The sequence below is a fragment of the Eleutherodactylus coqui genome, chromosome 6, assembly GCF_035609145.1.
Source record: "Eleutherodactylus coqui strain aEleCoq1 chromosome 6, aEleCoq1.hap1, whole genome shotgun sequence".
NCBI classification, from domain to species: Eukaryota; Metazoa; Chordata; class Amphibia; order Anura; family Eleutherodactylidae; genus Eleutherodactylus; species Eleutherodactylus coqui.
Genome location: NC_089842.1, coordinates 230,574,115 through 230,598,605, shown reverse-complemented (window position 1 = coordinate 230,598,605; position 24,491 = coordinate 230,574,115). Strand labels below are relative to the sequence as shown.

The 24,491-nt window shown below is 46.7% G+C and overlaps 1 protein-coding gene across 1 annotated transcript in view; it reads left to right on the top strand.

Annotated features, from left to right (window-relative positions):
• The window catches only part of LOC136571862 (antigen WC1.1-like), a 134,442-nt gene that overhangs the window by 57,520 nt on the left and 52,431 nt on the right, over positions 1-24,491 (top strand). Inside the window, exons 4-5 of the mRNA XM_066572481.1 lie at positions 20,699-20,752; positions 24,104-24,418. Of these exons, the coding sequence (XP_066428578.1) occupies positions 20,699-20,752; positions 24,104-24,418 (369 nt within the window). The remainder of the gene's footprint in view (positions 1-20,698; positions 20,753-24,103; positions 24,419-24,491) is intronic.

Sequence of the window (24,491 nt, the reverse complement as noted above, 5' to 3'; positions counted from 1 at the left end):
ACGGAATGTAATTTTCTCACATAGAAACTTAAAATTTGGCACGGGCATTGAATATGTCATAAATAGGAAAAGTTAATGGGTCCCAACTTGATTATTCAATTCTATGCGCAAAAGAATTAGCGTCCAAATTTTACGTACGGAATGTATTTTTCTCACTTTCCAGTGTCATAGAAACGTGAAATTTGGCACGAGCATTGATTATGTCATAAATAGGAAAAGCTAATGAGTCCCAACTCGATTATTCAATTCTATGCGCAAAAGAATTAGCGTCCAAATTTTACGTACGGAATGTAATTTTCTCACTTTCCGGTGTCATAGAAACGTGAAATTTGGCACGCACATTGATTATGTCATAAATAGGAAAAGCTAATGGGTCCCAACTCGATTATTCAATTCTATGCGCAAAAGAATTAGCGTCCAAATCTTACGTACGGAATCCAATTTTCTCACATAGAAACTTAAAATTTGGCACGGGCATTGATTATGTCATAAATAGGAAAAGCTAATGGGTCCCAACTCGATTATTCAATTCTATGCGCAAAAGAATTAGCGTCAAAATTTTACGTACGGAATGTATTTTTCTCACTTTCCAGTGTCATAGACACTCAAAACTTGGCACGGGCATTGAATATGTCATAAATAGGAAAAGTTAATGGGTCCCAACTTGATTATTCAATTCTAAGCGCAAAAGAATTAGCGTCCAAATTTTACGTACGGAATGTAATTTTCTCACATAGAAACTTAAAATTTGGCACGGGCATTGATTATGTCATAAATAGGAAAAGCTAATGGGTCCCAACTCGATTATTCAATTCTATGAGCAAAAGAATTAGCGTCCAAATTTTACGTACGGAATCCAATTTTCTCACTTTCCAGTGTCATAGAAACGTGAAATTTGGCATGAGAATTGAATATGTCATAAATAGGAAAATCTAATGGGTCCCAACTCCATTATTCAATTCTATGCGCAAAAGAATTAGCGTCCAAATTTTACGTACGGAATGTAATTTTCTCACATAGAAACTTAAAATTTGGACCGGGCATTGATTGTCATAAATAGGAAAAGCTAATGGGTCCCAACTCGATTATTCAATTCTATGCGCAAAAGAATTAGCGTCAAAATTTTACATACGGAATGTATTTTTCTCACTTTCCAGTGTCATAGAAACTTAAAACGTGGCACGGGCATTGAATATGTCATAAATAGGAATAGTTAATGGGTCCCAACTTGATTATTCAATTCTATGCGCAAAAGAATTAGCGTCCAAATTTTACGTACGGAATGTAATTTTCTCACAAAGAAACTTAAAATTTGGCACGGGCATTGATTATGTCATAAATAGGAAAAGCTAATGGGTCCCAACTCGATTATTCAATTCTATGCGCAAAAGAATTAGCGTCAAAATTTTACGTACGGAATGTATTTTTCTCACTTTCCAGTGTCATAGAAACATGAAATTTGGCACGAGCATTGATTATGTCATAAATAGGAAAAGCTAATGGGTCCCAACTCGATTATTCAATTCTATGCGCAAAAGAATTAGCATCCAAATTTTACGTACGGAATGTAATTTTCTCACTTTCCGGTGTCATAGAAACGTGAAATTTGGCACGTGCATTCATTATGTCATAAATAGGAAAAGCTAATTGGTCCCAACTCGAATATTCAATTTTAGCGCAAAAGAATTAGCGTCCAAATTTTACGTATGGAATGTAATTTTCTCACTTTCCGGTGTCATAGAAATGTGAAATTTGGCACGAGCATTGATTATGTCATAAATAGGAAAAGCTAATGGGTCCCACCTCGATTGTTCAATTCTAAGCGCAAAAGAATTAGCGTCCACATTTTACGTATGGAATCTAATTCTCTCACTTCCTGATGTCATTTTATATAAGGGAAACGTCGCATGGTTACCTCCCGTGGTGTTTTCTGGGTAACACAGAGAACTACGCAAAAGGGTGAACATATGTTTTTCCGGTATCTCTAAAGTAACCACGACTTCATAAGATTTCCGTGTGAACACCAGATAAACACCAGTACCAAATTAACTCGGGCGAAGCCGGGTATATCAGCTAGTTAGGTTATATTGTGTATATTTCCCTGCACCAACCTACAACAAAGACACATTATGCATTTCCTCTGACTTTGCATTATTATGTTTTTCTCCATCCTGCAAAAAAAACACAACCAGTACCACAGTTCTTAAGGCCCATTAAGACCCAACAATTCTCGCAAAAAAAAATGTTCAAAGCCGTCTTATGAGTGAGAATTGTTGGGTCTAACTGCACAGACATCTTGCAGTTTTCGCTAAGGAGTCATTCATGAAACAATGAGCCTTATCAGTGCCGCTGCTGAGTTCTAAGTGGGATACTACTGATACTATTGTTTCAGCTGGTATCTTACTCAGAGAACACAGCCAGAGTATGAAGAATATAATGCTCAAGCTGTTTTCTGCATACCCTGCTCAGAGTGCTCAACTGTATACCAGCTGTGCACTCCATAAATACAGCAGGAGTATAGGGTGCCGGCACCCCCGCAGTGATTTTCAGGGAAGGGCTTTAAATATAAGCCTTTCCTTGAAAATCATCCCTAGCTGGTGTAAAAATTAAAAAAATATATATACACTCACCTCTCCGCTGCTGCCAGTCCTCAGCCGTGTGGAGCGTGTGTTCTCCCTGCACTGCTCTAAAGTTCTTTCATCAGGCGGGGATTTAAAATCTCCACCTGCTGAAAGGGCTATATCTGATTGGTTGAATGTTCAGCCAATCACAGACAGTGCTCAGCCATTCAAAGAGTGACAACTGAGCGCTGCCTGTGATTGGCAACAGCACTCAGCCAATCACAGGCAGCGCTCTGCCATTCAGATACAGCTCTTTTAGCAGGCGGGGATTTTAAAGAACTTCAGAGCAGGAGGCTGGCTACACTAGGCTGAGCCCCGACAGTGGCGGAGAGGTGAGTATATATATTTTTTTATTTTTACACATGCTATGAATGATTTTAAGGGAAGGGCTTACATTTAAAACCCTTCCCTGAAAATCACTGTGGGGTTGCCTGTGTTTTGCATTGTGTTCCGCTTGGAGCACTCAGCTGTATACCAGCTGAGCGCTCCCAGAAGACAACAGCTATATGCAGAAGATAGCGGTCCCGCTTGTCTTCTCCATACAGAGTGAGCCTTTATTCACACACTTATGCAAAGTGAACGCTCAAAACTGTAACTCAAACTGCTTTTTGAGCGAATTTTGACGATCATCTTGCCGTGTAGATGCACACAATGATTATCGCTCAAAAGATGTCTTTTGAGCGATAATCGTTGTGTCTAAATTAGGCATTAGACAGATCTTTATTATATGACCATTAGACGCGCTTGCGCAGTCTGCCCTCTTCTGTCCGGCTCCGGCGCGCTCGCGCCGCAGAGGTCTTCTGCGCATGCGCAGAAGACCTGTGCGGCGCGAGCACGCCGGAGCAGCCCCATTCAACAGGACAGAAGAGCAGACTGCGCAAGCGTGTCTAATCGAGGGAGAAGAAGGCTTCGGTCGGCGCCATGGCCATGGAGACGGGGACGCCAACACCGGAGGGGGTAAGTGTATAACTTCTGTATGGCCAATATTTGATGCACGATGTATATTACAAAGTGCATTAATATGGCCATACAGAAGTGTGTAACCCCTTTTGCTTTCGCGGGACAACCCCTTTAATTACACATCTTCCCTGACCAAGATCTAATCTTAAATACCCATCATGTTGACTTCCCCCTTGTGTCCAAACAAATTTGCACATGAAAAGAGGGGACATCTCTTCTGATTTGCACATGGAACTGGATTAGCCACCTACTCAGTATATTCTGGTCAAAGGCTCAAAATTGTAATTAAAATGCCTGAATGAAATTTAAATAATCATACATTTGGTATTTTCTTTACATTCCACCCTTGATTATTAGAATCATTTCTGGTTTTCAATTACACAACTTATATTATCCTACACTTCCACAATGCAATAAAAATAAATAAAATCAACATCCAATTAAAAGTTTGAATATACCTTTTGACATATTATGGTTCTATTAATGATTAAAAATTTCTAACTGTTTTTTTTCAAATGTTCCATATTTTTCATAACTGTAATACATTACATAAACAGCCGGATGATCTAATGTCACATTTATTACTCTGTTCCCTAGATTTTCATTTGCTATCAACACAAAACCAATCTTGTCAAATCTGGGCTCGAGGAAAAAATTTAATTCACAAAATCAAAAACAGTCTCATATTGCATACAAATATATTTCTGTAAAAGTGTTTCTTCTTCTCTTGATCTTCTTTGGACCCTAAATCTACAGCGTTTCAGATGCAGGGAAGCAGGGGGATTATTGTGCCCTTACTGCTTTCTCTGATTAGCCAAGGAACAAACCCTAAGATGGAATCTGCCCCTACCCTTTACATTGGTGTCAATATTCTGCATTTTCAATATCCATGGATGACTATAGAGCCCCTTTATTCTTTTTAGTTTCCACTGTTTCAGATGCCCTTTGTACACCATTTGTTGTCTTAGGGAGGAGCTATTATGCTTAGCGTTCCATTAACTTATCAGGTGGTTGTTCTACAGAAGTCTGAGGATCACCCCAGTGACAGTTGAGCACACTTGTCAGTTGTTCAGGTTCCGTTGAATAGTCACAGCGTATGGACAGATGCAGCATGCACTTACAGAAGATTAAATTTAAAATCACATTTGAAAAGTCCCAAAGTCCTGGCAGAAATAACTCCGTTCATGAATTTACCCAAAATAAACTTGATCCAGAATAAATCAGTCCATGGCAGATGAAACAAAAACAAAAACAAAATCACAGTCTGGGGTCTTGTGGTACTTTTCTTCACCCCTTCATACAAATGGATGAAACAAGATTCTGTATGTCAGGTTTATCAGTCCAACAATCTCTGCCCAGAGTGACCTGATAAGTTTTCTGATGTAACAAATGAATATTTTTTTTAATATTCCTAATCTATCTTAAATGAAAACACAAGTAACTACTATATACAGTATACATATAACTCAAGAACTATTAGTCATTTAAACATTAGTCATGAATTCATGAATGGGTGAGTGAGAGCTGCCTCTGATTGGTGAGAGCTGTGACCAATCAGAGCCAGCCCATTCAGCAGGCAGGGATTTTAAATCCCCACCTGCTGAATACTACAGAAAGCAGTTCAGGAGAACTGCCGGCCGGCCGCGGCTGAACTCCGGCTGCAGCGGAAAGGTGAGTATACATCTTTTTTTTATTTTTACACATTTTAGGATGCTTTTCAGGTAAGGGCTTATATTTTTAAGCCCTTCCCGAAAGTTCATCCCGCGCTCGCCGGCAGCCCATTGCTTTCAATGGAGCCAGCTGTATTGCCGGCTCCATTGAATTCAATGAGCTAACATCGTTCTTCTCTGCAACAGCTGTTACAGCTGTGGCAGAGGAGAATGATCTTTATGCTGACAGTGCGGGGGGGGGGGGGGCACTCTTGCCACTATTGTGGCTTAATAGTGAGACATCGGAGCCCGACATGCAGGCCTGCATGTTGCTCCTCGCCTGCCCTATCCATTTCTGTGTTTTTTACATGACTTCGGTGATTTGCTAAGATTTTCACAAATGAAAACCTTAGCGGAGCACCAGTCATATACAAAAATGCTCGAGTCGCCCATTGACTTCAATGGGGTTCGTTACTCGAAACGAACTCTCGAGCATCACTGAAAGTTCGACTCGAGTAACGAGCACTCGAGCATTTTGGTGCTCGCTCATCTCTAGTAGTTACGCATTTACCATTTACCATTGCTAGATTTATCGCAACACTTTTTCACAAGTAAATTATTATGCAATATATATATATATATATATATATATATATATATATATATATATATATATATTCACTAGAGATGAGCGAACGTACTCGTCCGAGCTTGATGCTCGATCGAGTATTAGCGTGTTCGGGATGCTCGTTACTCGTAACGAGCACCACGCGATGTTCAGGTTACTTTCACTTTCATCTCTGAGACGTTAGCGCTATTTTCTGGCCAATTGAAAGACAGGGAAGGCATTACAACTTCCCCCTGCGACGTTCAAGCCCTATACCACCCCCCTGCAGTGAGTGGCTGGCAAGATCAGGTGTCACCCGAGTATAAAAATCGGCCCCTCCCGCGGCTCGCCACAGATGTGTTCTGACATAGCTGAGGGAAAGTGCTATCGTGTTGGAGCTGCTATAGGGAGAGTGTTAGGAGTTATTGTAGGCTTCAAGAACCCCAACGGTCCTTCTTAGGGCCACATCTAACCGTGTGCAGTACTGTGGAGGCTGCTTTCTGCAGTGGTGCACATTTTTTTTTTTTTTGGTATATCGGCCGTGCAGAGCATTGCGCCCTGCAGTAATACTCCAGGGACAGAAGTGGTGGTTAGGCAGGGAGAGCGTTAGGAGTTATTTAGGCTTCAAGAACCCCAACGGTCCTTCTTAGGGCCACATCTAACCGTGTGCAGTACTGTGGAGGCTGCTTTTTGCAGTGGTGCACATTTTTTTTTTTTGGTATATCGGCCGTGCAGGGCATTGCGCCCTGCAGTAATACTCCAGGGACAGAAGTGGTGGTTAGGCAGGGACAGAAGACATATTAATATTATTGATTGAATATAGGCAGTGGGCCTTTGCTTAAAAAAATTGGCCAAAAAATCTATTTGGCCTGCCTGTGACTGTGCTCAGTGTTCTGGGTCTGTGTGTGCTGGGTGTAGTAGTTCTACCAAATCATACGCAGCCAGCTAAGTGTTACAGCAGGCTTGTGCCAAATAATTTCCTGGCTCTGTCTGGGCTCTGAAATCACAGCTGTGTTGCAGTTGACAGTGCAACACTCTGCAGTTCTGTGACATACTCCAGGGACAGAAGTGTGGAGGCAGGGACAGAAGACATATTCATTTAATATAGGCAGTGGGCCTTTGCTAAAAAAATTTGGTCAAAAAATCTATTTGGCCTGCCTGTCACTGTGCTCAGTGTTCTGGGTCTGTGTGTGCTGGGTGTAGTAGTTCTACAAAATCATACGCAGCCAGCTAAGTGTTACAGCAGGCTTGCGCCAAATAATTTCCTGGCTCTGTCTGGGCTCTGAAATCACCGCTGTGTTGCAGTTGACAGTGCAACACTCTGCAGTTCTGTGACATACTCCAGGGACAGAAGTGTGGAGGCAGGGACAGAAGACATATTCATTTAATATAGGCAGTGGGCCTTTGCTAAAAACATTTGGTCAAAAAATCTATTTGGCCTGCCTGTCACTGTGCTCAGTGTTCTGGGTCTGTGTGTGCTGGGTGTAGTAGTTCTACAAAATCATACGCAGCCAGCTAAGTGTTACAGCAGGCTTGCGCCAAATTATTTCCTGGCGTTCTGTAAGCGAAGTCAGCCTCCAACCACAGGCCAATAAGCGGCACATTTAATTACAGCGTTCTGTTTCTGAATTACTGGTAATACAGCATGCTGAGGGGTAGGGGTAGGCCTAGAGGACGTGGACGCGGCTGAGGACGCGGAGGCCCAAGTCAGGGTGTGGGCACAGGCCGAGCTCCTGATCCAGGTGTATCGCAGCCGACTGCTGCTGGATTAGGAGAGAGGCACGTTTCTGGCGTCCCCACATTCATCGCACAATTAATGGGTTCACTCGGTAGACCTTTATTAGAAAATGAGCAGTGTGAGCAGGTCCTGTCATGGATGGCAGAAAGTGCTTCCAGCAATCTATTGTCCACCCACAGTTCTGCGCCGTCCACTGCTGCAACTCAGAATCCTCTGGCTGCTGCTCCTCCTTCCTCCCAGCCTCCTCACTCCATTACAATGACACATTCTCAGGAGCGGGCAGACTCCCAGGAACTGTTCTCGGGCCCCTGCTCAGATTGGGCAGCAGTGGTTCCTCTCCCACCAGAGGAGTTTATCGTGGCTGATGCCCAACCATTGGAAAGTTCCTGGGGTCCGGGGGATGAGGCTGGGGACTTCCGGCAACTGTCTCAAGACCTTTCAGTGGGTGAGGAGGACGATGACGATGAGACACAGTTGTCTATCGGTGAGGTAGTAGTAAGGGCAGTAAGTCCGAGGGAGGAGCGCACAGAGGATTCGGAGGAAGAGCAGCAGGACGATGAGGTGACTGACCCCACCTGGTTTGCTACGCCTACTGAGGACAGGTCTTCAGAGGGGGAGGCAAGGGCAGCAGCAGGCCAGGTTGCAAGAGGCAGTGCGGTGTCCAGGGGTAGAGGCAGGGCCAGACCGAATAATCCACCAACTCTTTCCCAAAGCGCCCCCTCGCGCCATGCCACCCTACAGAGGCCGAGGTGCTCAAAGGTCTGGCAGTTTTTCACTGAGAGTGCAGACGACCGACGAACAGTGATGTGCAACCTTTGTCGCGCCAAGATCAGCCGGGGAGCCACCACCACCAGCCTCACCACCACCAGCATGCGCAGACATATGATGGCCAAGCACCCCACAAGGTGGGACGAAGGCCGTTCACCGCCTCCGGTTTGCACCGCTGCCTCTCCCCCTGTGCCCCAAACTGCCACTGAGATCCAACCCCCCTCTCAGGACACAGGCACTACCGTCTCCTGGCCTGCACCCACACCCTCACCTCCGCTGTCCTCGGCCCCATCCACCAATGTCTCTCAGCGCAGCGTCCAGCCGTCACTAGCGCAAGTGTTTGAGCGCAAGCGCAAGTACGCCGCCACGCACCCGCACGCTCAAGCGTTAAACGTGCACATAGCCAAATTTATCAGCCTGGAGATGCTGCCATATAAGGTTGTGGAAACGGAGTCCTTCAAAAGTATGATGGCGACGGCGGCCCCGCGCTACTCAGTTCCCAGTTGCCACTACTTTTCCCGATGTGCCGTCCCAGCCCTGCACGACCACGTCTCCCGCAACATTGTACGCGCCCTCACCAACGCGGTTACTGCCAAGGTCCACTTAACAACGGACACGTGGACAAGCACAGGCGGGCAGGGCCACTATATCTCCCTGACGGCACATTGGGTGAATTTAGTGGAGGCTGGGACAGAGTCAGAGCCTGGGACCGCTCACGTCTTACCCACCCCCAGAATTGCAGGCCCCAGCTCGGTGCTGGTATCTGCGGCGGTGTATGCTTCCTCCACTAAAGCACCCTCCTCCTCCTCCTCCTCCTCCAAAGCAACCTCTGTCTCGCAATCAAGATGTGTCAGCAGCAGCACGTCGACAGCAGTCGGTGTTGCGCGGCGTGGCAGCACAGCGGTGGGCAAGCGTCAGCAGGCCGTGCTGAAACTACTCAGCTTAGGAGATAAGAGGCACACGGCCCACGAACTGCTGCAGGGTCTGACAGAGCAGACCGACCGCTGGCTTGCACCGCTGAGCCTCCAACCGGGCATGGTCGTGTGTGACAACGGCCGTAACCTGGTGGCGGCTCTGCAGCTCGGCAGCCTCACGCACGTGCCATGCCTGGCCCACGTCTTTAATTTGGTGTTTCAGCGCTTTCTGAAAAGCTACCCACGCTTGTCAGACCTGCTCGGAAAGGTGCGCCGGCTCTGCGCACATTTCCGCAAGTCCAACACGGAAGCTGCCACCCTGCAACATCGGTTTAATCTGCCAGTGCACCAACTGCTGTGCGACGTGCCCACATGGTGGAACTCTACGCTCCACATGTTGGCCAGGCTCTATGAGCAGCGTAGAGCTATAGTGGAATACCAACTCCAACATGGGCGGCGCAGTGGGAGTCAGCCTCCTCAATTCTTTTCAGAAGAGGGGGCCTGGTTGGCAGACATCTGCCAGGTCCTTGGAAAGTTTGAGGAGTCTACCCAGGTGGTGAGCGGCGATGCTGCAATCATTAGCGTCACCATTCCTCTGCTATGCCTCTTGAGAAGTTCCCTGCAAAGCATAAAGGCAGATGCTTTGCGCTCGGAAACAGAGCCGGGGGAAGACAGTATGTCGCTGGATAGTCAGAGCACCCTCCTGTCTATATATCAGCGCGTTGAGGAGGAGGAGGAGGAGGAGCATGAGGAGGATGAGGAGGAGGGGGAAGAGACAGCTTGGCCCACTGCTGAGGGTACACATGCTGCTTGCCTGTCATCCTTTCAGCGTGTATGGCCTGAGGAGGAGAAGGAGGAGGAGGAGGATCCTGAAAGTGATCTTCCTAGTGAGGACAGCCATGTGTTGCGTACAGGTACCCTGGCACACATGGCTGACTTCATGTTAGGATGCCTTTCTCGTGACCCTCGCGTTGCACGCATTCTGGCCACTACGGATTACTGGGTGTACACACTGCTCGACCCACGGTATAAAGAGAACCTTTCCACTCTCATACCTGAAGAGGAAAGGGGTTCGAGAGTGTTGCTATACCACAGGACCCTGGCGGACAAACTGATGGTAAAATTCCCATCCGACAGCGCTAGTGGCAGAAGGCGCAGTTCCGAGTGCCAGGTAGCAGGGGAGGCGTGGAGATCAGGCAGCATGTACAGCACAGGCAGGGGAACACTATTTAAGGCCCTGGACAGCTTTATGGCTCCCCAGCAAGACTGTGTCACCGCTCCCCAGTCAAGGCTGAGTCGGCGGGAGCACTGTAAAAGGATGGTGAGGGAGTACGTAGCCGATCGCACGACCGTCCTCCGTGACGCCTCTGCCCCCTACAACTACTGGGTGTCGAAGCTGGACACGTGGCCTGAACTCGCGCTGTATGCCCTGGAGGTGCTTGCTTGTCCTGCGGCTAGCGTCTTGTCAGAGAGGGTGTTTAGTGCGGCTGGGGGAATCATCACGGATAAGCGTACCCGCCTGTCAACCGACAGTGCCGACAGGTTTACACTCATAAAGATGAACAAAGCCTGGATTTCCCCAGACTTCTCTTCTCCACCAGCGGACAGCAGCGATACCTAAGCAATACGTAGGCTGCACCCGCGGATGGAAGCATCGTTCTCTATCACCATCAAAAACGGGGACATTTTTGCTTCATCAATCTGTGTATAGTATTCATCCTCCTCCTCCTGCTCCTCCTCCTGAAACCTCACGTAATCACGCCGAACGGGCAAATTTTCTTAGGGCCACAAGCCTCAGTCATATAATTTTTCTAAACAATTTTTATACGTTCCAATGCTCATTAAAGCGTTGAAACTTGCACCTGAACCAATTTTTATTTTAACTGGGCTGCCTCCAGGCCTAGTTACCAATTAAGCCACATTAACCAAAGCGATTAATGGGTTTCACCTGCCCTCTTGGTTAGGCATGGGCAATTTTTCAGAGGTACATTAGTACTGTTGGTACACCAATTTTTTGGTGCCCTCGCCTACAGTGTAATCCAATTAATATTTTGCCCACTTGCATTAAACATGACATTACCTCAGCTGTGATGGGCAATGCAGTGGGATACATTTATGTACCGCCGGTGGGTTCCAGGGAGCCACCCATGCTGTGGGTCCACACGGAGTTGTAACTACATCTGTCCACTTCTAAAGAACCCCAGTCTGACTGGGGCATGCAGTGTGGGCCGAAGCCCACCTGCATTAAGCACGACATTACCTCAGCTGTGATGGGCAATGCAATGGGATATATTTATGTACCGCCGGTGGCTTCCTGGCACCCACCCATGCTGTGGGTCCACACGGAGTTGAACCTACATCTGTCCACTTCTAAAGAACCCCAGTCAGACTGGGGCATGCAGTGTGGGCCGAAGCCCACCTGCATTAAGCACGACATTACCTCAGCTGTGATGGGCAATGCAATGGGATACATGTATGTACCGCCGGTGGGTTCCAGGGAGCCACCCATGCTGTGGGTGCACACGGAATTCCCATTGCGGAGTTGTACCTGTCTGTGACTAATTATAAAAAAACGCGGTCTGACTGGGGCAATCAGACACCTTGACAGAATGAATAGTGTGTGGCACATAGGTTCCCCATTGCTATGCCCACGTGTGCAGCTCCAGATGAAGGTGGCACAGGATTGGATTTCTCATTGCTTCTGTACAGCATTGTGGACTATCGCCCCGCCCCTTTTATGGGGGGGTCGCTGCCTAGCCATGCCAACCCTCTGCAGTGTGTGCCTGCTTTTCCCCATGTAACCCAGGAGAAGTGTCAGCGGAGTGTCATGCAGGCAGTGATTGTGCTTTGTTGGAGGTAGTGTGGTGCTTAGCTAAGGTATGCCATGCTAATGAGGGCTTTTCAGAAGTAAAAGTTGTTGGGAGGGGGGGGCACTCTTGCCGGTATTGTGGCTTAATAGTGGGACCTGGGAACTTGAGATGCAGCCCAACATGTAGCCCCTCGCCTGCCCTATCCGTTGCTGTGTCGTTCCCATCACTTTCTTGAATTGCCCAGATTTTCACAAATGAAGACCTTAGCGAGCATCGGCGATATACAAAAATGCTCGGGTCGCCCATTGACTTCAATGGGGTTCGTTATTCGAAACGAACCCTCGAGCATCGCGAAAAGTTCGTCCCGAGTAACGAGCACCCGAGCATTTTGGTGCTCGCTCATCTCTAATATTCACATAATTTTAATAGTTTCCCACAAAACAAAACACAAATAGATATACTTTTAGTCCAACTCAATGCAAATGAATTTGTACATAGCAATATCCCAGCACACAGTCATCAGTTATGTGTATCTCACACTCACACTTTCCGTCTTCAATCCATTCATTCAATATGCAGGGAAGTCTTCAACCTACACAAAGAACTGTGCACTTGATGCATTTGTATTAAGTCCCTTTTAAACACAACGAGAATCGCTCCAAAATTGTTCAAAACCGTCTTTTGAGCGATTCTCGTTCTGTCTAAATTCAGGGACATCGTACAGTTTTCGTGCAGGAGTCGTTGATCACAGAATTCTAGCTTATTAAAATTGAGGAATCAGCTGTTATCAGCGGAGCAGGCTGTTATCAGCCATCTGTGCTGATAAGACTCTCTCTGCCTGTGTCCTGCTGTGAATTCACAGTGGGACACTGGCAATCAGCACTGAGAAGAATACAGCTGTTTGCTTATGCAAAACAGCTGTATTGCTCTATTAGGGGCCACGGCTGTGTCTGCATAGCTCTATAGTTGTTAATTAACTACTGTAAAGTATGTAAAGATGATCGCTCAAAACTGTCACCCAAACTATCGTTTGAGCGCGTTTTGAGTGATTATCTTTAAGTGCAAATGGGGTCTTACACACTGCATTGTCTCAGGTGTAGGTGCAAAGTATTACCAGGATCCACAAACATTTAACATGTGCAGGGACAAACAAACATTAAACAAGGGTCTTTCTGCAGCTAATATGCATAAGAAAGACAGTGTCAATTGTTTCAACACATATGACTTCTGAACTCAATATGCACTGGAGCTTTAGAAAAATAAAATACAAAAGAAAAGATCTTTTTTGAATTTAGGTCTTTTTTTTCTTTTTTACAAAAGCAAAACTAACACTATCTATTGTAGCATGATATCACATGTCAATGAGTGACCAAGATTCTGCTCTTGTATAACTACAAACAAACAAAAAGCTTCTTAGCTACAGATGAGCGAGCACCAAAATGCTTGGGTGCTCGTTGCTCGAGTCGAGCTTTCCGCGATGCTCGAAAGTTTGTTTCGAGTGACGAGCCCCATTGAAGTCAATGGGCGACTCGAGCATTTTTGTATGGGACCTATGCTCCTCTAAGGTTTTCATTTGTGAAAATCTGGAAAATCTACAAAAGTGATGGAAATGACACAGAAACGGATAGGGCAGGCAAGGGGCAACATGCAGGGCTGCATCTCAGGTTCCCAGGTCTCACTATTAAGCCACAATAGCGGCAAGAGTGCTCCCCCCCCCCTAACAATTTTTACTTTGGACAAACCCTCATTAGCAAGGCACACCTTAGCTAAGCACCACACTACCTCCAACCAAGTACAATCACTGTCTGCGGGTCACACCGCTGCCTCTTCTCCTGGGTTACATGCTGCCCAACCCCCCCCCCCCCCCCGCACGACCCTGCGTCCACAGCGCACACAAAAGTGTCACTGCGCAGCCTTCAGCTGTTCTCCTGCCACACGCTTGCTTCATAGCTACACCACCCTCATGTCTATTTCCACGTGCGTCTACGATGAGGAGGAACTGGAGGCAAACACTGCAAAGGGTTGGCAGGGTCAGGCAGCGACCCTCTTTGAAAGGGGCGGGTCGATAGCCCACAAGGCTGTTGAGAATTGATAATAGATTTACGTTCGATCTTCATTCCAATCCTGTGCCAGGAGCTGCAAACGTGGGCATAAAGGGGACTCAGGTGCCAGCCCAGCACTTCTACACATCTCCACAATGCAGCAATACTTGGTGTGGGAAGTATGTGAGCGGGCCCTGGGTCAGGCTCTGTCCCAGCAAACACCTTGTGTGGCCCAAGGTGCTGCGAGTGACATAGCAATGGGGACTCCATGTGTCCACACACTACTCATTCTGTTTGGGTGTCGGATACCTCATCGACAACGCAAGGGGTAAACCATCTGCACTCTGCACCCTACCGAAGTCTGTCAGTGTTTTGGGGACAGACAGGTAAAACACCTCAATGGCAAGTCTGTGCACCCACAGCATGGGTGGCTAGAAAGGAACCCCCAGACAGTACATAAAGAAATTCCATTGCAGTGCCCAGGATAGCTGAGGTTTACTGAGAGAAAATACATGTTGGCGGCGGCCCATACTCAATGCCCTAGACATTCTGGGTTTTTTCAAAAGAGCCAGGCAGGTACAACTCCGCTATGGATAGTCTGTGTGCACCCACAGCATGAGTGACGAGCAGGAACACACAGACGGTACATCAAGAAATCCCATTGCAGTGGCCCGGATAGCTGAAATTACGTGGGAGGAAATACATGTTGGCTGTGGCCCACACTCCATGCCCTAGACATTCAGGTTTTTTTTTAAATGCCAGGCAGGTACAACTCCTCTATGGCAAGTCTGTGTGCACCCACAGCATGGGTGGCTAGCAGGAACCCACAGACGGTACATAAAGAAATCCCATTGCAGTGCCCCAGATAGCTGTGGTAACGTGAGAGAAAATACATGTTGGCCTCGGCCCACAATCCATGCCCTAGTCAGTCGGGTTTTTTGAGGGGCCAGATAGGTAGAACACCGCGATGGGAAGACTTAGTGCACCTATAGTATACACAGACCCCTGTTGCAAAGGTATAAGCTGACCCCAGTAACAGTTATGTTGCAGAAGTCTAGGGGGACCCCAGTAACATTTCTGTAGTAACAGTATAGACAGAGCCGAGTAACATTTCTGTAGTAACAGTATAGGCAGACCCCAGTAACATTTCTGTAGCAGCAGTATAAGCAGACACCTGTAACATTTATGTAGCAAAAGCATAGGCAGACCCCTGTAACATGTCTGTAGTAGAAGTATAAGCAGACCCCAGTAACATTTCTGTAGCAGCAGTATAAGTTGACCCCTGAAACATTTCTGTAGCGGAAGCATAGGCAGACCCCAGTACCATTTTTGTAGCAGAAGTATACGCAGACCCCGTGTAACATTTACGTGGCAGCAGTATAGGCAGACCCCAGTAACATCCTTGTGGCAGCAGTATAGGCAAACCCCTGTAAAATTAACGGGGCAGCAGTATAGGCAGACCCCAGTAACATCCTTGTGGCAGCAGTAGAGGAAGACTCCTGTAAGATTTACGTGGCAGCAGTATAGGCAGACCCCTGTAACATGTAAGTGGCAGCAGTATAGGCAGACCCCTGTAACTTTCCTATAGCAGAAGTATTGGCAGGCAGGCAGACCCCAGTAAAAATTTCTGTAGTAATAGTATAGGCCAACCTCTGAAACATTGGGATACCATGAGCGTAGCGAAGGCCGGAAAAATTAGTTGGATAAGAGTGTAGGCGTGGGCCCCAAAAATTTGTGTACCCAGTGTACAAGTGTACCTCTGAAAAATGTATCAACCGAGAGGGCAGTTAAACCCATAAACATTTTTTTAAAGATACAGCTCACTGTTGCTTAATTTGTAACAGAGCCTGGAGGCAGCCCTGTTGAAAAAATTGGTTCATGTTACAGTCTCAAAACTTTTGAAACTTAGAAAAATTGTAAAAACATTTGTAGATGTGGATGAGCCTTTTGGGCCGCAGAAAAATTGGCCATTCAGCGTGATGACATGTTGTTTCTGGAGGAGGAGTAGCAGTAGAAGGACAAATGTCAGAGACAGATTGACAAAGATAAATGCCCCATTTTCCAGATGATAGAGAAGAGTGCTTTTATCTGCGGTTGCTGCGAAAAGAATCTTTAGGTTCCGCTGCTCTCCGCCGGTGGAGAAGAGAAGTCAGGGGAAATCCAGGCTTTGTTCATCTTTATGAGTGTAAGCATGTCGGCACTGGCAGTTGACAGGCGGGTACGCTTGTCCGTGATGATTCCCCCAGCTGCACTAAACACCCTCTCTGACAAGACGCTAGTGGCAGGGCAAGCAAGCACCTCCAGGGCATAGAGCGCAAGTTCGTGCCACGTGTCCAGCTTTGACACCCAATAGTTGTATGGAGCAGAGGCATCACGGAGGACCGTTGTGCGATCGGCTACGTACTCCCTCACCATCTTTTTACAGTGCTCCCTCCGACTCAGCCTGGACTGGGGAGTGGTGACGCAGTCTTGCTGGGGAGCCATAAAGCTGGCAAAGGCCTTGGAGAGTGTTCTCCTGCCTGCGCTGAAATGCTGCCTGATCTCCGTGCCTCCCCTGCTACTTGGCCTTCGGAACTGCGCCTTCTGCCGCTAGCGCTGTCAGATGGGAAGTTTACCATCAGTTTGTCCACCAGGGCCCTGTGGTATTGCATCACTCTCGTACCCCTTTCCTCTTCGGGAATGAGAGTGGAAAGGTTCTCCTTATACCGTGGGTCAAGAAGGGTGTACACCCAGTAATCCGTAGTGGCCAGAATGCGTCTAACGCGAGGGTCATGAGAAAGGCAGCCTAACATGAAGTCAGCCATGTGTGCCAGGGTACCAGTACGCAACACATCGCTGTCCTTACTAGGAAGATCACTTTGAGTATCCTCCTCCTCCTTCTCTTCCACAGGCCATAAACGCTGAACAGATGGGAGGCAAGCAGGATGGGTACCCTCTGCAGTGGGCCCAGCTGTCTCTTCCCCCTCCCATCTGGGTAGACTCCTTAAAGTTTCCGAGGACCTGGCAAATGTCTGCCATCCAGGCCCACTCCTCGGTAAAGAATTGGGGAGGCTGACTCCCACTACGCCGACCATGTTGGAGTTGGTATTGCACTATTGCTCTACACTGTTCATACAGCCTGGCCAACATGTGGAGAGTAGAATTCCACCGTGTGGGCACGTCGCACAGCAGCTGGTGCTCTGGCAGATTAAACCGATGTTGCAGGGTCCGCAGGATGGCAGTGTCCGTGGTGGACTTGCGGAAATGTGCGCAGACGCGGCGCACCTTACCGAGCAGGTCTGACAAGTGCAGGTAGTTTTTCAGAAAGCGCTGAGCCACCAGATTGAAGATGTGGGCCAGGCATGACACGTGTGCAGAGCCGACACCAGGTTACGGCCGTTGTCACACATGATCATGTCCGGTTGGAGGTTCAGCGGACAAAGCCAGAGGTCGGTCTGCTCAGTCAGACCCTGCAACAGCTCGGGGGCCGTGTGCCTCTTGTCACCTAGGCTGAGTAGTTTCAGCACGGCCTGCTGACGCTTTCCCACCGCTGTGCTGCTGCACCACACCAACTGCTGGTGACGTGCTGCTCACATTTCTTAATTGAGAGGTAGGGGTTGCGTAGGAGGAGGAGGAGGGGGGGGGGGTTTAGAGGAGGTGGCATAGACCGCCGCAGATACCAGCACCGAGGAAGGACCCACAATTCTGGGTATGGGTAGGACGTGAGCAGTCCCAGGCTCTGCCTCGGTCCCAGCCTCCACCAAATTCACCCAATGTGCTGTCAGGGAGATATAGTGGCCCTGCCCGCCAGTACTTGTCCACGTGTCTGTGGTTAAGTGGACTTTCCCAGTAACCGCGTTGGTGAGGGCACAATTGATGTTGTGGGAGATGTGCTGGTGTATGGCTGGGACGGCACACCAGGAAAAATAGTGGCGACTGGGGACCAAGTAGCGTGGACCTGCCGTCGCCATCATGTTTTTGAAAGCCTTTGTTTCCACAAGCCTGTACGGCAGCATCTCCAGGCTGATCAATTTGGCAATGTGCACGTTTAATGCTTGAGCATGCGGGTGAGTGGCGGCGTATTTGTGCTTGCGCTCCAATGCTTGCACTAGCGACAGCTGGACGCTGCGCTGTGAGACATTGCTGGATGGGGCAGAGGACAGCAGAGGTGAGGGTGTGGGCGCTCGTGCCTGTGTCCTGAGAGGGGGGTTGGATCTGAGTGGCAGGTTGGGGCACAGGGGGAGAGGCAGTGGTGCAACCCGGAGGCGGTGAATGTCCTTCATCCCACCTTGTAGTGTGCTTGGCCATCATATGCCTGCGCATGCTGGTGGTGTTGAGGCTGGTACTGGTGGCTCCCCGGCTGATCTTGGCGCGACACAGGTTGCACACCACTGTTCGTCAGTCGTCCGCGCTCTCACTGAAAAACATCCACACCTTTGAAGACCTAGGCCTCTGCAGGGTGGCTTGGCACGAGGGGGTGCTTTGGGAAACAGTTGGGGGAGTCTTTGCTCTGGACCTGCCTCTACCCCTGGCCACCCCACTGGCTCTTCCAACCTGTCCTGCTGCTGCACTTGCCTCCCCCTCTGAAGACCTGTCCTCAGTTGGTTTAGCAAACCAGGTGGGGTCAGTCACCTCATCGTCCAGCGGCTCTTCCTCTGAATCCTCTGTGCGCTCCCCTCTCGGACTTACTGCTCTTACTACTACCTTACAGATAGACAACTGTGTCTCATCATCATCGACTTCCTCTCCCACTGAAAGCTCTTGAGACAGTTGCCGGAAGTCCCCAGACTCATCACCCAATCCCCGTGAACTTTCCAAAGGTTGGGCATCGGTCACGACAAACTCCTCAGTTGAGAGAGGAACCATTTTTTCCCAATCAAGACAGGAGCCCGAGAACAGTTCCTGAGCGTCTGTCTGCTCATCAGAATGTGTCATTTTCATGGAGTGAGAAGGCTGTAGGAAGGAGGAGCAGCAGCCAGAGAATTCAGAGTTGCAGCAGTGGACGGCGTAGAAGACTGTATGGTCGATACATTGCTGGATGAATTTTCTGCCATCCACGACAAGACCTGCTCACACTGCTTAGTTTGTAATAAAGGTCTACCACGTGGACCCAAAAATTTTGATATGAAGCTGGGGACCCCAGAAACTTGCCTCTCGCCTAATCCCGCAGTAGCCGGCTGCGATTCACCTGCACCAGGAACTCGGCCTGTGCCCACACCCTCACTTGGACCTCCGCGTCCTCGCCCGCGTCCATGTTCACGTCCTCTAGGCCTACCCCTACCCGCTCAGTATGGTGTATTATGAATAGAGCAGACACAGAGCGGTCTGAATAATTATGCAATTATTGGCCTGCAATTGGAGGATCACAACGGTTATGTAATGCACACTGCAGTCCGAAAAAAATTATATGCAAGGCTGCAAAAAGGCCTAGCTGGCTAATAGTGAGCCACTACAACTCCCAGCAACCACGCAGTAAAATGCACACGGTCAGAGGTAGCCCTAAGAAGGCTTTTTTTTTCAAATTTTTTGAAAAAGCCAACAGCCTAGATAGCATGTTTATGTCTTTCCCTCTATCAGCAGTGGTGGCCGTACGCTGTGCGTAAAGTTGACAGGATGCACAAAACGGTGTAAATAATTATCCAATTATTGGCCTGCAGTTGCAGGCTGACAGCGGTCATGTAATGCACACTGGATTCCGAAAAAAAATTATACGCAAAGCTGCAAAAAGGCCTAGCTGGCTAATAGTGAGCCACTACAACTCCCAGCAGCCACGCAGTAAAATGAACACGGTCACAGGTAGCCCTAAGAAGGGCCGTTGGGGTACTTGTTGACAGGATTCTACACTACCACTGTCCCTGCCTCACCAGTACTGCCCCTATACTCTGTATAATTGACTGCAGACTGAGAATGCAATAGTCTGCACAGCCCAAGATGAAAAAAAAAAATTTGAGCAAAACTGCTCCCAGCAGCCACAACAGTAATGCACACGGTCAGATGTGGCCCTAAGAAGGACCATTGGGGTTCTCGAAGATGCTAACAGTAGCCTAACACTCTCCCTATAGCAGGAACAGCACTCTCCCTAATCTCTGCCAGCGTGTGTCTGAGGCGAGCCGCGGGCGGGACCGCTTTAAATACTTGGCGGTCACTTGATCTCACCAGCCACTCACTGCAGGGGGGTGGGATAGGGCTGGAACGTCACAGGAGGAAGTTGTAATGCCTTCCCTGCATGTCTATTGGCCAGAAAATGGCGCAAAACATGCAGGGAAGGAAATGGAATTGATTCGAGTACCGCGTGGTGTTCGTCTCGAGTAACGAGCATCTCGAGTACCCTAATACTCGAGCGAGCATCAAGCTCGGACGAGTACGTTCGCTCATCTCTAGAGGGCACCCTTACCGTGCTGCTCAGTTATTACACTATTCACCTTCCAACCATCCTAATGTAAACTCTGCATTTCATGATGACCCTCTTACTTCATTTTCCCTTTTAATTTATTTAAAGTTTTTGTTTATGATTTTTCTTTTTTCATTTTCTACATTTGTCATTAAATCTGCATATTACACATAATCAGTTCTTATAACATATTTTATCACTTTTGTCTATGATATTTAGGTGAGAGAAACAGAAAATCTATTCAGAGCTGCCCAACAGCCCGGCCTTGTTCAGGTTAGTACCAATATATAACTGTATAATCATTCACATCATACAAGCTCATCAATAGTATATCAGAACAGAGAAAATTCACAGCAGGTCATTTTCTCTTTGCCCTTCTAGCTCTTTGATTGTAATATAACTTTAGAGGAAAGAGTTTAATAGTGTCAGACATAAGACATAAGTAATGGATAGTTTCTATTTAAATCTTTTAGAAAAACTTCCTAAGGGCTCGTTCAGACGAGCGTGTTTTGGTGCGTACTTAGGTGCGTACATACGTCCGCACCTAGGTATGAGCAAAAGCACGCGTGAACACAGCTGCGTGCTTGTTGTCAATGGAGCCGCGGCTGCTGCCGGCGGCTCCATTGAAAACAATGCTCTGCCGGTCCCCTGCATTCTTTTCCAGGGAAGGGCTTTACATATAAGCCCTTCCCTGAAAAAGAAACATTTTAGTGCAAAACAAAAAAAGAATAAAAAAAAACTTACCTCTCCGCCGCTGCTGTGACCCCCGCGGGCATGAAGAATCCTGCTGCCAGCATCCTGTCAATGGCTTTTCAGGGAAGGGCATAAGCCCTTCCCTGAAAAGCCATTTAAAATAGTAAAAAACATTAAAAAAATAGGTACTCACCTCCCTTCAGCTGCCGGGGCACAGCCGCGTCTTCTCCTGCTGTCCCCTGCACTGCGCTGCTGAACAGCTGATTAGCAGTTCAGCACCACAGTGCAGGGGACAGCAGGAGAAGATGCGGCTGTGCCTCGACAGCTGAAGGGAGGTGAGTATCTAATTTTTTGTATGTTTTAAATCACTTTTAATTGATTTCCAGAGAAGGGCTTATATGTAAAGCCCTTCCCTGAAAAACAATTCAGGTGTGCCACAGACCATTGTATTCAATGGAGCCACCGCCAGCAGCGGCTCCATTGAAGTGAATGGCTGCATTTTTATTTTTTTTTTTACACTAAAATCTTTCTTTTTCAGGGAAGGTCTTATATGTAAAGTCCTTCCCTGAAAAGGAATGCAGGGAGCTAGCAGGGCATTGTTTTCAGTGGAGCCGCCGGCAGCAGCCGCGGCTCCATTGAAAACAATGCGTGCATTCCCTATGGTGCACGCATGTCCTATCTTTGCAGGCACGCACCTGCAAAATACAGACATGGGCACACACCATAGGGAATGCAGTGATGTAAATACAAGCGTGTTTTTGTGCGTGCGTATGCACGCACCAAAACACGCTCGTCTGAACGAGCCCTAAATCAGAATTTTAGGCATTTGATGCTCATATTGATAGTTAGGTATAATTTCAGCATTATTCATGTTGAAATGTTTAACCCCTTAGTGACGGAGCTTTTTTTGCTTTTTTCCATTTTTGTTTTTTTCTACTCGCTTTTAAAAAATCGTAGTTCCTTTATTTATCCATCGACGTCGCTGTATGAGGGCTTGTTTTTTTGCGGGATGAGTTGTATTTTTCAATGGCACTATTTATTGTACCATAAAATTTACTGAACAACTTTTAAAAATTCTAAGCGGAGAGAAATGGGGAAAAAAACGACATTCCACCATTGTTCGGTGCGCCCTGTTTCTACGGCACACAAACTGCAACAAAAACGACCTGATATTTTTAATCTATGGGTCAGTACGATTACTACGATACCAAACTTATATAGTATTTTTTTTGCTGTAGTACTTGTATTTTTTTTTTAAGATATTTAATTTTTTCCAATTATTTTCTGTGGTCAATTTGAGCACGAAATAACTTTTTTATTTTTCCATCGACGTAGTTAAGCAAGGGCTCATTGTTTGAAGGATGTCCCGTAGTTTCCGATAGTATCCATTTGGAATACATATGACTTTTTGATCACTTTTTATTGCGTTTTTTTCTGGGAGACAGGGTGACTAAAAAAGTGCATTTCTGGTGTTCTTTTATTTATTTTTTTCGGACGACGTTCACTGTGCAGGAAAAATAATGCACTACTTTGATAGATCGGACTTTTACGGACGCAGTGATACGAAATACATATTTTTATTTTACGATTTAGATTTTTTAATAATAGATGTGGCAAAATTTAAACTTTTATAACTTTTTTTTTTTTACAATTAAAAAAACTTTATTGATTTTTTTTTTTTACTTTACTTTGAAGTCCCCCTGGGGGACTTTAACAAGCGATGCTTTGATCGCTCCTGCAGTATGACGTAATGCTATAGCATTACGTCATACTGCTTTTTCACAGGCAGTCTATCAAGCCACCCCATGGGGATGGCTTGATGGGCAGTCTGCTAAGGCAGCATTCGGGGGATTTAAATGCCGCTGTCAGAATTGACAGTGGCATTTAAAGGGTTAATAGCTGCAATCGGCCAAACGGCCGGTCGTGGCTATTGCCCGCGGGTGTCAGCTTCAATAAACAGCTGACACCCGCGCTGTATGGAGGGAGATAGCGGCGCTACCTCCCTCCATAAACGTCCTGCAATAGCAGGACGTAGAAAGTTGATAGTGCCATCACTAAGGGGTTAATGAACCCTATTACAGAGACAGAAGGGAACTATTGTCCCCATTTAGGATCCCCATTAAGAAGGCAAAGTGCATTGTGGTTACAGAGTGTGTCTCTTTCCCTGCAGGACTGAGTATATCCATGCGTTATATGAATAGCCCATGGAGCTTATAATGTCACTCCAGAGAGGGTTAACACTTTTTGTTAAATTTGCTCACAAATTGTAGCTGATAGACAGTTCAGAGGAATTGCCTTGTATAAGTGCCCCGTACCTCAAGGATCTGGAGTATGGCCCAGTGTTTTAACATTTTTAATCGACTGCAAACTTTTAAAAAGGCTTTATACGTTAGGTGCAAATATACATTAAATACTGGCAAATTACGATAATTGTGAGCAAGTCAGATCTATCTGAGTGCCAATCACCAGTTCTTAAAAATAGGGCATTTTTTTCCAGCATCCTCTAAAATTATTAGGTGCGTCCATGATTTTTTTTTTAGTCTGTTGGTACTTGAGCAGGTTATTTAGGCTGTATTATAATCATTCTACAGTTCACAGTAAATGCTTGTAATGAGTTCCTATCAGAATGTGACCTATAAAAATGTATTCCTTATCTTCATCATTCATTGTGATTATCCAGAAACCACAGATAACATTTGTTTTTAAGAACACACTGGAAAAACTGACTAGAAAAAAGACGCCTTCCGTCTGGCAACCCTGTAGTAGTGTAGATAGAGGATTTAAGACTATTTCATTTTAGAACTTGATTGAATATTATGATAAGGTGGACTTAATATATATATGTACGTGTGTGTGTGTCTGTGTGTCTGTGTGAAGTCTATTTACCTTTATAACATCCTATTACTTCACTTCATCCTTTTATGTTACTAGATAATGACAGGATTCGTCTCCGTGGAGGAGAAAACAGCTGCTCCGGAAGAGTAGAAGTGTTCTTCCAAGGAGAATGGGGGACAGTCTGTGATGATGAGTGGGATATCAAGGATGCAGAAGTTGTCTGTAGACAGATAGGATGCGGCTCCGCTCTGAATGCCACTACAGAGGCCATGCATGAAAAAGGATCAGGTCCAATATGGCTGAGTGAGGTGCAATGTAAAGGATATGAGCGAACTCTACAGGATTGTTGGGCTAAACGCTGGAATAAAAGTGATTGTCTCCATAAGGAGGATGCTGGAGTCATATGTCTTGGTATGGGCAAGTCTTAATATGTCTTATTCTAAATGTATCATGTGAATAACAATGTGTTAGATTTGGTCTTTAT